Source organism: Odocoileus virginianus, chromosome 19 (genome assembly GCF_023699985.2).
Source record: "Odocoileus virginianus isolate 20LAN1187 ecotype Illinois chromosome 19, Ovbor_1.2, whole genome shotgun sequence".
NCBI classification, from domain to species: domain Eukaryota; kingdom Metazoa; phylum Chordata; class Mammalia; order Artiodactyla; family Cervidae; genus Odocoileus; species Odocoileus virginianus.
The window spans coordinates 22,117,144-22,132,227 of NC_069692.1; the positions used below are offsets into that span (position 1 = coordinate 22,117,144).

At 40.7% G+C, this 15,084-nt stretch overlaps 1 protein-coding gene across 3 annotated transcripts in view; it reads left to right on the top strand.

The window, feature by feature from the left end:
- The window catches only part of LAMA4 (laminin subunit alpha 4), a 139,658-nt gene that overhangs the window by 75,063 nt on the left and 49,511 nt on the right, over positions 1-15,084 (top strand). For all 3 annotated transcript variants that reach the window (XM_070449937.1, XM_070449935.1, XM_070449936.1), the window contains exons 10-14: positions 756-867; positions 3,720-3,887; positions 6,321-6,514; positions 11,066-11,182; positions 14,670-14,818. In XM_070449937.1, the coding sequence (XP_070306038.1) occupies positions 756-867; positions 3,720-3,887; positions 6,321-6,514; positions 11,066-11,182; positions 14,670-14,818 (740 nt within the window). The remainder of the gene's footprint in view (positions 1-755; positions 868-3,719; positions 3,888-6,320; positions 6,515-11,065; positions 11,183-14,669; positions 14,819-15,084) is intronic.

Genomic DNA, 15,084 nt, shown 5'->3' on the forward strand with positions numbered 1-15,084 from the left:
TTCACTTTACTTTATCTTCTGTCTTTATACACACAGAGAGAAATACACATGTACACGTGCACACCCACACATCCTTTCCTCAGGAGCCACATTTGAGTTGGGATTTCATCTTGACAGACCCTATGTGTGAGTTCTGAAACAGAGTTGAAAGAATGAAATCAGCTTCTCAGAGAAGAACTTCATTCACTCTGAGCCAAAGCTGCTTAAGTAATTATTTGTACACAAGTGCCTTCAGTGTTGATGGGAATTTGGAAGCAGCACTGAAAATAGCGTTAGCCTAGTGAGCATAATTCTTCCAATCTCTGTGGTAATTTAGTTGCAGCAGTGGCTGGACCTCCCAGAAGCCACTGGATGCATGGAACATTTTGAGATCTGCCTGCTTTCTCAACATGTTTCCCTTTGAACCCTTAAGCATTTCAGTCAGCACAATGTCAAACTGATCAGCAGACATGGATAATTCCCTAGTCTGGCATCTTGACATACAGTAAAAATTCAAAGGGTAGATTACTTATGAAAGATGGGTGGTTTGGATTGAACTGTGACTGATGGCTTAGGAATAGAAATAGCATCTGTAATTCTAAAGCTGGTCATCACATCCGTCTTCTTGCCTGAGTCCATTTTATATGTTACAGAACTTTCGCATGTCAGGGAAATTTATGTTTACAGAATACATTATGCTCACCCACCCCCACATGTGCATACACAGCCTTTCCTTCTTGTAAAATTAATCTGGTGTTTATACGGATTATTTATAGGAAAGCCAAGCTTCAAGAAAGGTCCAGTTGGCTCAGAAGGAAAGCATGGATACCATTAACCACGCAACTCAGCTTGCAGAGCAAGCCCACAATATGAGGGATAAAATCCAAGGTAAATATACTCTCTACTGGCTCAGCTCCATGTCAAGGAATCACTGTTGTTATTAACAACAATAAAAGGAATGGCTACTGTTAGTGTTTATTGTGTGCCAGGACCTGTTGTTAGAGTGTTACCATTTCAAACTCATGTAAAATCTTCTTTCACATTTGTTTGTCTGGGACTTTTGAGTACTCATCTCAATAGTAATTTTTCATTACTATTTTCAGTACATTTTCAATAATAAATGTGGAGAGTAGAGGAAATTTCCTGACAGTCCAGTGGTTAGGACTCAGGCAGTGCAACCAAAAGGAAAAAAAAAAAGAATGTATGTAAAAAATCATTCCCTTTCCACGCATTTCACAGAAGAGAAATGCCAATATACCTTTCCAGTAGAGAAAATTACATGCTATGTTGTCTCTAAAATGCAAGAGTTGAGTAGGAGTCACATTTTTCTCAGTTATTCGCAGTGGAAATTCTGCCTTTAGAGTGGCAGTGAACTGTCCAAATAATCCAGGTCATCCTGCGCTGTCTCTCTGATCCTGTCCTTAGAACCAGGCAGGTGCATGCTCTGGTCCCCAGTCCAGAAGAAAAACCAACAGGGGGTGTGGGAGAGTTCTTTGCCTTAAAACATAAAATTGACAGATTTTACCTTTCTTCTTGACGGTTTACTTGCTTATATTCCAGCTTCTCATAAATGCAGACTGCACTTTGAAGACTATCTTAATAGCACGCTGAAAGCAAACCTTCAGTTTACCGACAGAAAACAGGCTATTGCTTTGGTTCTAAGATAAAGAGAATTTACTTGGGTTACAGTCTGCTAAGATACAGTGTTTGTGGGTTTCCATAGTTTTTATTATCCTATATATTAAGAGCTGGATGACAACTACAAGTACATCTCAAGGGCACAGTGACAGTGAAGGGTCCCACAGTGGAAGATTCATATCTTTATCCTGAGGCAGAGGGAGCATAGTCAGGACAAGGGATGTATTGAGCCAAGATTAATCATTTGCTGTATTTCCTTCGGTGCCCATAATACATAATAAAAACAAATGGTATGCATTTCAAACATCCCCTGGTCCCATCCTCACTATTTCATGCTTTTGCATCTACCAATAAAATGTTCTTTCCCTATAATATTTTATAGTTAAAATTGACTTGTTCAAAAAGTAAGATTAAACCTAGATTACCTGATCTCATCTAATTAAGAAATAAATGTCCCTCTCGGCAGCAGATAAAGCTAGCATCCTAGATCTTAGCCATTCAGGAAGAAAAAAAAAACAGTTCACCTTTGCTGTCTAACTCAAATTTTGATTCTAGGGTATTTCATTTGGAAGGAATCTAAGCCTTCTTATTTGACCCTTAGGACATAGGATAAGAAGGAAAAAAAACAAAAGAAATGTAAATAGAAAAAACAGTAATTTCCATCAGTTTCTACCTTTTTAAAATAATGTATGAACAGCCTTCAAAGACCAAAAGCATAAATGTTATTCTCTGTATTTCCTTTTTCTGATGTAGACCAGACATGGCTAAAATAAAATAAGCCAGATTGTAAATATAATATCTGCATCAAAACGCCAAGAAATTCAGCATTGCCAATGCTAGATCTAAGGAAAAAATATATGTTTAGTTTATTTCAAGGGTTAATATTTTAGACTTTACTTGAGAAATGAGTATTTAATTCCTGCTTGAGTTTTGTTTAAGCATACCTTAGTTTCTCTAAAACTCCTATCAGTGATATTTACAGCACTGAAAGCCTCTCCCCCATTTATCTCCTTGCTTCAGAATTCAGGGATGCTGCCCAGCACCAATGGTGTGCCACTCCTTATTCCCAGCCATCTCTAAAGTAACTACTGGTGACCTTCAAGCTATTATCCACATAAAATACAAGCCCTTATCCTGGTATGATTTATGTGAGACCAGTGTTGTTTACCCATCTTGTCTGGCCAACCACATTGATCATAGTAAACCACAGACAGACAATTTCATTTATGCCAGGAAGATAAAATGCTTCCTCCTGGAGCTGCCGTAGGACAAGGTGGCAATTACATAACTTTTATCTGATCATATATAGTAGGAAGAGGGAGCCAGAGGCCTGGTCAGCTCTGCCAGTATTCAGACAACCCATCTAATGCCTCTAAGCATTAGCAGACCCTCTGGTTCTGAAATGAATGCTACTTATGGATGTAGGCTGAGAATGACCCAGAGTCAGAACAGAACAGTCTTGCCAGGCAGTCATACCACAGAAGGCAAACAGCAGTTGCAAAAAAAATTTATATATTAATGAGCAAAAGCTCACATCCTGCTATGAGAAACCTCTGTATTATATCTAGTCTGTACAACAATCTGAAAGACTCACTTGAACAGCCATCAGTATACACTCATTTTGGCTTAGAGCTTAGGTAAAATCCTTGGCTAAATTACAATGAATATCTCCAGTGTGTGACAGGTGATACATCAGAACATTTCTCAAAATTATGTATTTTATTATATAAAAGATTGATCAAAGACACTAAATTTTGTGTTTCTTACATATTAACATTTTTGAATCATGGTAAAATCAGACTCAACTGAAATCAGAGCAAACTTTGTATTAATTCCACTCCTGTTCTGAAGTCACCAAATGAAAAGCAAAGAAGAGTGACTTCCTTTGGTTTAATCTCTCCCTGGAGTATATGGTGAACTCCAGGGCTGACACCAGTATTCACAGCATGACCATCACCACGCTGTCTTTTCATAGGATCTCTGTCTCCGTTTTAGGATCAGCCCTGCCCGTTGCCCTCACGGTTCCTGTTTTCAGTGACGTCACTGTCAGGCTCCCCATCACCTCTCCCTCCTGCCTTCTCTCACCGTGCCCTTCCTTTCAGAGATCAGCAGCAAGATGCTGTATTATGGGGAAGAGCAGGAACTTAGCTCTGAGGAAATCTCTGAGAAGCTGGTGTTGGCACAGAAGATGCTGGAGGAGATCCGACGCCGTCAGCCGTTCCTCGCCCAGCGGGAACTTGTGGACGAGGAGGCAGACGAAGCCCATGAATGTAGGTATATCCAACTTCTAGAAGCCAGCACACATCTGCTTCCCTTGTGGGGCCAGGAGAGGACGCCCAGTCACAGGGCAGAGTTTGGTCAAAGCAACCAATTCCCAATATTCAATCACTGAGCATTTAAAGTGGCCTCAGGGAGTTCTTCAGGACAACTTGACGCTATATATATAGACCAGGAATTTTAAACCCAGAGCCAACCTTCAGCTTTTGAGAAACTGCTGAGGTTCTACAAGGAATCTACAAGATTTTACTCCTGAGGAGAAAAAATAGGAATGTAGCAGCTGGTGAAAAAAACGGGGGAAGGAAAGCTAAGGGAAGCAATTCCTAGAACTTCAATAAGAGAAGTCTTATTGAGAAGGCAGTAAAAATGTAAGGAAGCCCAGCAACATTCATGTTCTGACGTCCGTGAGTGACTTTTAATGACTTTGAAACCTCACTGGAAATTTAACCTTTCCTTTAATGATTAATGTAAATTACAAACCATAGTAGTATTAGTGAATTTATGACTTGGTCACTATATCAGTTATCAATTACTATCTCACAGTCTACCCTAAACATGAAAACAATAAGCATTTATTTGTTCATGATTTCATAGGTTGGCAATTTGGGTTGGACTCAACCTAGACTGGTCATCTCTGCTCCATGTGGTGGAGTTCACTCACATGTCTGGGGTCTTAGCTGGGATGACTGGGCATCTCCCTCCATGTGGGGTTTTATTCTCTGGGAAGCTCACTGAGCTTGTTCATATGGCAGAAGCCTTCTGGTAGGGCAGGAATGGAAAGTACAAGGTCTCTCAAGCCCTGGCCTTGGAACTCAGCAATGTCATAGTCATTCCATTGGTCAAAGTGAAAGTGAAAGTCGATCAGTCATGTCCAACTCTTTGCAAGTCCACGGACCATACAGTCCATGGACTTCTCCAGGCCAGAATACTGGAGTGGGTAGCCTTTCCCTTCTCCAGGGGATCTTCCCAACCCAGGAATTGAACTGGGCTTTCCTGCATTGCAGGTGGATTCTTTACCAACTGAGGTATGAGAGAAGCCCTCTGTTGGTCAAAACCAGCCCAGATTCAAGAGTGAGGAAAAAGACAACACTCTTAATAGGAAGAGTTACAAAAAATTGTGTCCATTTAAATCTACACAGTCAACAAAAGAGGCTACGGTTTGTGTATCATATTTTAGTTGTCACTGTTATTTCACAATGTAAAATTCATCAATAATTCAAGAATTTTAGTAGTTATTGGTTTCACCTCTAAATCTTATTAGTTAACACGCTGATAAGGAAGCACATGTATTATTATATTACCAATTTTTATACATCTTTTTAATTCTACATATTTTATCTTGTACATTTAAAAACATATAAGAAGGGATCTGAAGGCTTTGCCAGGTTGTAAAGGGGCCCATGATACAGAAAGTGTTAAGAACACCTACATTAGATCATTTTCCTACAGTTGTCACTATCAACTTCTGTTAAAACTTATTATGAATATTTTAATAGAGGAGTATTTTTGGCATAAAGGTATATTGTGATACCAGACTTACAAGGTCTTAGAAACAGTAAGAAATAAGGCAGAATCTCAGGCCAGTTTCTGAGTCCAGATGAAGTCAGCTGTCAGGAAGGCTGGAGCTCTCATGTCACAGCCAGATGCTTTGCCTCTTTGGGGATTTAACAAAACTGCTCTGGGGAAAGGGAACCAAATACATCTCCCACTTAGCAGCCTTTCACCGAGTAAAGGCATTTTTTCAGCCACTTTCTCTACTCAGCCATGAACTTGTATCTTCTGCTCATGATGAAAGTAAATTCAAAACCTCAGTAAGACAGACTGTTAGTCCCTGGAGAAAAAATAGAATCAAGGTACAGAAGCAATGCATGTAACTTTGATTAGAAAATTAAGACACGGGCAAAGTTTAAGAATATCTCATTGCCATTTAATTTTCCAGAATAAAGATTCTGGAATAATGATTCCAGAATAATGATTAAGTTTGACCTAAATAAAGGAGCCAACTAAAGTAGCTGCCTGGAGAGAATACAGAAGATGAGTGGTTGTACATTTGCCAATAATAGACAAAATAATTGGAGATATCTCTAATAGTAAAACTGTAATATATCCAAGTTTCATTTGTATGGTAAAACTATTAATAATCTGGGTAATAATAAACCTAGTTGAATGACATCATTTCCACATAAAGCATCATCTTGACAGGAAAACTAATCAACTCCCATTTTAGCTGATGGTGGTCTAGGATGGTCCAAATCCTACAAAATAGTATTTAAAGCTTCAAATAATGGGGCCATTTTTGTGACCAACAGCTTCAATCGCTGTTGCTAAAGACATCACCCGCCAAATTTGCATCTTTGCTTCTGTGGGCTGGGGTGGGAGGAGAAGGGAGGAGCCCAGATTGAGTTTCTGTGTGCCTTTCTTCCCAGTGCTGAGCCAGGCTGAGAGTTTGCAGAGGCAGTACAATGACACCCGCTCTCTGTTTCCTGTGGTCCTGGAGCAGCTGGACGACTATAACGCCAAGTTGTCAGACCTCCAGGAATCACTTGACCAGGCCCTTAACCATGTCAGGGATGCTGAGGACATGAACAGGGCCACGGCAGCCAGGCAGCGGGACCACGAGGTACGGTGGACACTAAATGCAAATGCACTTGGGGCATGTATTAACACAACATGAAGAAGAGACAGTTGGTAAACAGTTTTAAAAATATTGATACCTTTAAATCTTTATTTTTGAAATTATCTGCACATTTTTTGCCACTGTCATTTGCTAATATAAGTGTGTACAACTAAAATCAAGTTGAAACTGTCGCAGTTGTTTAGCTTGTGTATTGACTAAGAAGAACACAGTTGTTCTCCGTGCTTCTGTCCGCCTATGTTGGATGTATTTCTCTTGCAACTGAGCAAACAAGGCATGATTCTTGTGTATAACTTCTTTTATACAGAGAGTACGAAAAATCCCAAAGCAACGCAGAACCATGTTTCTTGTAAGGATATGTGTGATTTTGGAAGGGCCTGATTAGCAAATCTCACAGCCTGACTGGTCAGCAGCTGCAGAGATAGGGAGTCTAATTCAAGCTAAGGTCTTACAATTACAAAGAGGTGAAAAAATTTCCCAGGCTTGGCCGGAGCTTGCCAAAGAAGACACCTTATGGGGCCAGGATTTGTGCATGCCCACACCTCCAAATTTAGAACTGGTGGTGCTCACACTTCTACCCTGAGTGACACATGCGCTCACACCATTGCTATGAATGGTCATTTTCTGATAGGAAGACATGTGCCTCTAAAAGCAGTGTCAGAAACAGGAAGCAGCTATGAGCAAATTCATTACTTCTGTTATGTTATCAGCTAACCCAACTTAAATTAGGTTCTCCATCCTGATTTTCAGTCATTGCTACCTTTCAGTAAGTTGTCATCAAATTTCCTAAATAAAAGTGAATTATACTTATTAACACCATTTTGCACCATTGGAGCAATCTCTTAGCCAATCTTTCTTAGAATAATAATGGTCAGGGTAGCATTTTTGTTTAAAAACAGAAACATGATTATCTGGCACAACAAAATTATGAGTGTAACACAAAATAAATTCTTTAAGCAGAATTTAAGAAAGTTACTGGGACTCATCCTTATCCTTGAATTTTTCCCACCCTCACATCTTGTCAGCCACAGGGTCTGGCCCATTTTACCTTTGGAATATTTTTAACTATCTTCCTCCTTTTCCGTTCCTCTACAACTTCTTCAGTGTGGGCCTTTGTTATTTCTCAACTAAAATAGCCTCCTCCGCTCCCCTCCATTCTTGTGTCTGCATTGTGATCATCTGCTCGTAGATGTCTCCCCCACTCACCATAAGTGTTTTAGTATCACATTTCACTGTAAGAACTATAGTATGGCTTTAAAAAAACAAAAACACCAAAATTTCAGTCCTTATACAAAACCAAAAATAACCACAAAGTTTAATCATTTTGATGTGTGCAAATAATAGCCATACAACTAGTGATTACATTATTTATTTTGTCTTCCTACTCCCAATGCGAAAGGATAACAGAATAATAAAAATCTTTATCAGATGAATATGAGATTCTGTCTGTTTAGAGTCTCTGATAAACCAAAGTTCCACCTTCCCAAGACTTTCTCTCTTTTTTTTAAGTATTAAGAGACTTTTATTTCGTGCATATGTGAAATGGATACTGAAGCATGCTGAAAAATGCTAATTATGTCATTTTTCACTAATTATTAGTTTCTAAATTTTCTTCTGTTCAAATTGTCCATCTCTCTGTGAGAATATCTTTGTTTCAAAGCTAATTTTATTCATTTCTGTCTAATTCTATATTTGGCGTGTGACAGAAACCCGTTAACTTGAAGCATATTGTTTCCAACTACTACCGATGAGTTTATCAGGCAGTGCTGTTTGCACATGGTTTTGAAGCTTGGTTGTTACTTCAGGGTGTTAGCTGTGTTCCCATAAGGCAGCTCAGATAGACGAGCTTCCAGAAGGGGTCCTATCTCAGATTCTGTAATGGAAAAACTGCTCTGAGAGATCTAGGTAATACCAATCTTTTTCACCCTTCTTCCTTACGTACTTTAAAATATTGCTTTTGCGCCGAGCTGTATAACTACCTGTCCTTGTGAAGACAAGAATGGTTAACCCCAGATAGTCATACTGTATTAAAGTTGATGGATTTTGAAGGGAAATTGATTTTGTTTTAAAGTTCATACTTTAAGAGGATGTTCAAATGAGATGCTCTTCTGTCGCTAGACCTATGTCTTCCCCTGTAGCAAGGTATGTGGAGAAAATGGGTTTCATTCTTCTTTTCCACTAAATTAGAAAAGAGTCCAGGGAGTGAGACAGGATGTTAGGATGAACTTAAAAAGTTTTAAGATATGTCATTCAAGTGTAGGCTTTTGTAATGATTTCTGTGATATCATAACATAACAAAAATTTCAATTCCAATTTCAATTACCATTTCTTAAGTAACTTCAGCTCATTTTTTACTCAGATTACAAAATGAGGCTTTTACTTTTTCCCCTCCTAAAGTTTCATTCTGTGTTCCTTTCCATTTCGGAAGTGCCACAATGTTTCTTCAGAATCACAACATCCCCGACTGTGAAACTCCAGAGTGACAAGTATAAATGAAAGTGTTCATCAGAAAATATGTCCACACTTGGAACAACCCAATGGAAAAATGGAAATTTCTCCAAAGAAGAAATACAAAAGGCCAAGAGGCACATGAAAAAGATACTCAACACCACTAATTATTAGAGAAATGCAAATAAAACTGCCATGAGCTATCAGTTAACACTGGTCAGAATGGCCATTATTAAAAAGTTTACAGATAACAAATGCTGGATAGGGTGTGGAGAAAAGGGAACCCTCCCACAGTGTTGGTGGAAATATAAACTAGTACAGCCACTGTGGAAAGCAGTATGAAGATGCCTCAAAAAACTAGCAATGGAACTACCGTATGACTCAGCAATCCCACTCCTTGGCATATACCTGGAGAAAATCACAATTCAAAAAGATTCATGCACCCCAGTATTCATAGCAACACTATTCACAATAGTGAAAACATGGAAAAAACCTAAATGTCCATTGACAGATGAATGGATAAAGAAGATGTGGTATATACATACAGTGGAATACTGTGTATGTGTGCTCAGTAGTATGTGACTCTGCGACACCATGGACTATATCCTACCACGCTCCTCTATCCATGGAATTTTCCAAGCAAAATTACTGGAGTAGGTTGCTGTTTCTTTCTGCAATGGAATACTACTCAGCCATAAAAAAGAACTAAATAATGCCATTTGCAGCAACATGAATGCAACTAGAGATTATCTTACCAAGTGAAGTAAGTCAGAAAGAGAAAGACAACTACCATATGATATCACTTATATGTGAAATCTAAATATGGCACAAATGAACCTATCTCCAAAACAGAAACAGACTTGTAGACAGGGAAACAGACTTCTGGCTGCCAAGGAGGGATGTGGCAAGGGAGAGGAATGAACTGGGAGTTTGAGGTTGGTAGATACAGACTATTAGGTTTAGAATGGATAGACAACAAGTTCTCATGTATAGCACAGAGAACTATATTCCATATCCTGTGATAAAACATAATGGAAAAAGAATATAAAAAAGCAATGTATATATAACTGAGTCACTTTGCTGTCCAGCAGAGGGAGCACAGCATTGTAAATCAACTATACTTCAATTTAAAATTTTTTGAGGGAAAAAAAGGAAGAAAGAGCTCCCCTGGTAGCTCAGTGGTAAAGAATCTGCCAGTGCAGGAGACGTGGGTTCTACCCCTGGTCCGGGAAGATCCCACGTGCTGCAGAGCAGCTGAGCCTGTGTGCCACGACTGCGGAGCCTGTGCTCCAGGGCCCAAGAGCTGCAACTGTGAGCCCATGCGCCACTACTGAAGCCCGCGCACTCCACAGGAGAAGACCCCGCAGTGAGAAGCCTGTGCGCCACAGCCCGAGAGTTGACCCCACTTGCTGCAAGTAGAGAAAAGGCCATGCAGCAACGAAGACCCAGCACAGCCAAAAATAAATAAATAAATTTTTAAAAATATTTTTTTAAAGAGGGACAAAATATATCCACACTTGGGCAATTTACCTCTTCAAAACACCTGAGCATCTAACATAAAGAGTCGGAAGAAGTGAGATCAGAATTTTATGCTTTGATATTAGGGTCACTTTAAATTTCTGAAAGGACTTTAAGATTCTTTTGTATATACTTTATTCCTGTCCAGATGCGCTATTTGTGCCTGGCCCAAAGTTAGCACATGATAAATGCTTTCTGGAATTAGGTCACTTTTCAGTGAATGCAAATACGGAGCCTGTGTTCAGTCCCGTAGCCTCGGCCCCACTTCACATTTATGGAGAAAGAATCAGGGGCCCTCTTTGGAGGGTCAGTTCTCTTTGATGTGGTGGCACTGTCAGTAATAATCATAACTAAGTTCTTCGAAGCTCCTGAGGCGCTTTCTCCATTTTATAAATGAGAAGGCTGAGCCTGGGCTGAGTGGAATTCCCCAGCATGGCACAGCAGTTCAGTTGTGGGTCTGAGATAGGATCTGTCTGAGTGCAGTGACAGCAGGCTGACAGCACTCTCCCTAATGCCTTCCTTATCTAAACTGACCTTCTCTTTCTCTCTCCCTTGCTTTTCCTCCTGCAGAAACAGCATGAGAGAGTAAGGGAACAGACGGAAGGGGTGAACGCGTCTCTGAGGACATCTTCCGACTCACTGATGATGCCACGGCTGACCCTTTCAGAACTTGATAGCATAATAAAGGTAAGGACACATGTGACTTGTTCAGGTTAGTATTCATAGTAGGTTAGAACATTAGCACAGTGTCACAGAGGAGTAATCGACTCCATTCTATCAAGTCAGGTGGCATTGTTAAACTAAGATCAGGTGACTACATTTTTCCGTTTCTTTCATTGTTCAGTTGCCAGTAGCCAAATATGGCTACTTAAATTTTAAATTACTTAAAACGAAATAAAATTTAGGGCTTCCCTGGTGGTCCAGTGATTAAGAATCCACCTGCTAATGCAGAGGACAGAGGTTCAATCCCTAATCCGGGAAGATTCCACGTGCCGCAGAGCAGCTCAGCCCAAGTGCCACAATTGCTCCGAGCCTTCATGCTGCAACTATTGCTGCAAGCCTGCTCACCCCAGAGCCCGTGCCCTGCAACAGAAGAAGCCACCACAGTGGGAAGTGCTCGCCTTGCAACTAGAGATTTAATCCCTCCTGTAGCAAGGAAGCCAAAAGTAAATACATTTTTAAAAAAGTCCTCAGTCACGTTAGCCATGTATCATATGCTCAGTAGCACTACATGTGGTTGGTGGCTGCCATTTTGGGCAGCACAGCCAGTCAGAAAGTTCTGTTGAAAGTGCAAATGTAGATGCATCTTACTCACTCTTTACACATAAGTTGTATGTTCAATAAAGCTGGGATTCAAAATCAATGAAAGTCACACTTTTTAAAGTAGAAATTTTCCAATAAATGCAGTGAACCAAACTATCACTGAAATACTCTTGGCTCATTTTTATTACCTTTAAAAGGATATTATCTTAAAGTCATCTGGTCACCATCCTATTCTTTGACAGTTTTAGCTTCCTTTCTATCCCTACTCCCATCTGGTTCCTCAGTGACATCAAAACCCAGATGAATGAGTCTACCCGCTCTCAGACCTCCAATTCCTTCAACTTCTCCTGTCCAACAAGCTTTTCCTCCCCATCCACCTCTGTAATCCCTCGTATGACCAGACCCAGATCTTGTCATCAATAAGAGTGCCTCTCCCAAATCCCAGTATCAAGCACCTCCCTCCCTAAGCTTGGAGAAGGAAATGGCAACCCGTTCCACTATTCTTGCCTGGAAAATTCCATGGACAGGGGAGTCTGGCAGGCTGCAGTTCATGGGGTTGCAAAGAGTCGATGCAACTGAGCACCCTAAGCACCGTCTCTCATTGCCCTTACTGTAGAGTGTGCAGTCCAGAAACACTCTAGCCACTCCAGAACCTCCTCCATCTCATTCGCCCTGCTCCTTTCATAGTCTTCCTTCCTTCAGTTCAGACGCTCAGTTGTGTCCGATTCTTTGCAACCCTGTGGACTGCAGCACGAGCAGTTAAAATTATCAGTATAATCATTCTTTGCAAACACCCTTTACTTCCATACGTACTTCTTTCTCTATTATACTTACCTGAGAATTCTAATCCTACAACCCAGTAAACCCAAGTACCCTCAGCATCGTGGCCACACCAGAGAAGCCAGTATGACTGGTGGGAAACCCACCTCCTGTCTATCAGTCTGGCTGGTGAACTTGCTTCATGCTTCACTGAAAATTAGGAACGATGAAAAGATAACTCCCTTCATTTTCGCTCCCCAAATCTACCAGTCTGCTTGCCTGTGTATCCTGCTTCTCCCTTCCTTTCTGTCTAATTAGTGAAATGTCCCTTCTCCTGTCAGAGTTCAGGCCCCCCACCTGTGTTCTGAATCGCACGCTTCCTCTGCTCAACAGTAGGGTTGCTGAGTTTCAGTCCATCAACTTGTGCCCTCTCTCTTCTGTTTTGCCCAGTTCTTACTCTACTGAATCATTCCTGCCAACATAGAAACATACTCTAGTATCTGATATCTTTTAAAAAAAAACTAAAAAACTCTCACATCCCCTCTGATCTCTGCGCCATTACTCTGCTTCACAACAAAACATCTCAAGAGTTATATATAGTTGCCATTTCCACCTTCCAGCCCCCCACTGTCTACTGTACTCAACCCATTTGGAGAAATTACTGGTTGTCAGTGTTGGAATCTCTGAGGAGAGCTATCAGTAAATGCTACCTACCTTCAGGACCTAAGTTCTTAAAAAGTTGAAAAATAGTAAATTTGAAGATCAAGAATATCACCTTTATTTCAGCTAAATTGAGGTGTGGCTTTTTAAAAGATCTCTTAGCCAAATGGGATGGCTGAGGCTCAGTTCCAGAATTAGCAGGTCTGCCCACTGAAACTGCCAACACTGCAGGGTTTATGGGGGTGCCCAGGGCAGCTTGCACTGTATGGAGGAGCACAGAAAAACTCCGCTTTCTGCTGGCAGCTTGCTCCCCAGAGGCAGCTGTCTGAGTTGAGCAGAGTCTATATAGTTACACCCCTAAGTTTACCAATTAAATAAACCACTTCTCCTCTCAGAGCAGAGTAAGGAAAAGGTGCAAAGGTCAGTAACTGAGCTCCCTTCATAGAAATGGAACGCCACGTCGTGAGCTCGAAAAAAGTGCTCCCCACTAACAGATGGCTTATGTCTTCTAAATAAAAGTGACCTGCTGAGAATCAGACGTAGAGGTAGAGAGGAGGGGAGGAATTCGTGTTGGCTTTGGAACAGTGACAGTGTTTAGAATCACTGTGTTGAATGACCAGGAGAGCAAATTTCTTTTCAGTGTTGAGGGCCCAGCCAAGCCTGCAAGTAATAGGTTTGTAGCAGCATCCTATGTGTGACCTTTAGCCAAGACCATAGGTCCACAGTTGAACTGAAAATTAAGAGAGGTCATATCGCAAGGTGAGTGTCAGTGAGAGTAGTCAGCATAGGAAATGCAGGTGAGAGGTCAAATAAGATGAGAACTGAGTGATAACCATGAGACTTAGTAGCTCAGAAACCATCAAGTAAATTTCTGTGTTGGTGGAACAGTGAGGTAAAAACCAGACTGGAATAAGTCAAAGGTGTTAATTTTAAAATGATGAAATAGAGATAGCGTGTATAGACACTTTATTTGCAGAGGGGTTCTATTTTGCTATGAAAGGATTAAAATTAGGGAGAAGTGAGGACAGTGGAGCGTTTCTATTTAGTTTAGTTTCTTTTTAGACAAGAGATGGCAGAGCATGTCTGAATCAGTAGAGGAGTTGAAGATGCAAATAGGTAAATATCTATGTGTATAGTCTTTTAGACTTCCCTGGTGGTTCAGCCATAAAGAATCCACCTGCAGTGCAGGCAGTGCAGGTTTGATCCCTGGGTTTGGAAGATCCCCTGGAGGAGGGCATGGCAACCCACTCCAGTATTCTTGCCTGGAGAATCCCATGGACAGAGGAGCCCTGTGGACTACTGTCCATAGGGTCACAATGAGTCGGACACAATTAAATCGACTAAACACGCATGCATAGCCTTTTAGACTCTTCTGGATCTGGCCTGAAGCTTACTGAACTTCACAGTAAGGAGGAATAGAGATTCTTTGGTGCTCCCTACAAAAAATATTTTAAGTCCCCCTAAATTCAGTTTTTCTCACTGTTTTCTTTAGAATGCATCAGGGATTTATGCCGAAATAGATGGAGCCAAAAACGAGCTTCAAAGAAAACTATCCAACCTGAGCAACCTCAGTCATGATTTAGTTCAGGAAGCTGTTGACCATGCACGGAACCTTCAGCAAGAGGCTGATGAGTTGAGCAGGTAATACCTTGGTTTTAAGAATGCAGACATCTCCAGGCTGAATAACTTATTTTTGTTCACTTTCACATGACAGGGTTGCTGGGATACAGTGTTAGTAGTTTGTTTTTAGGGTTGGGTTTGCGTGTTTGTTTGTTTATTGGTTGGCTGGTTTGAGAACCAGTTGTTTACTGAAATTGTAGGCGGGGTAGCTCTGTTCCACAATTAATAGGATAACCTAACACATTTTATTTAGGGCTATAACTGCTGCACGAAATTTTGTCAGGTAA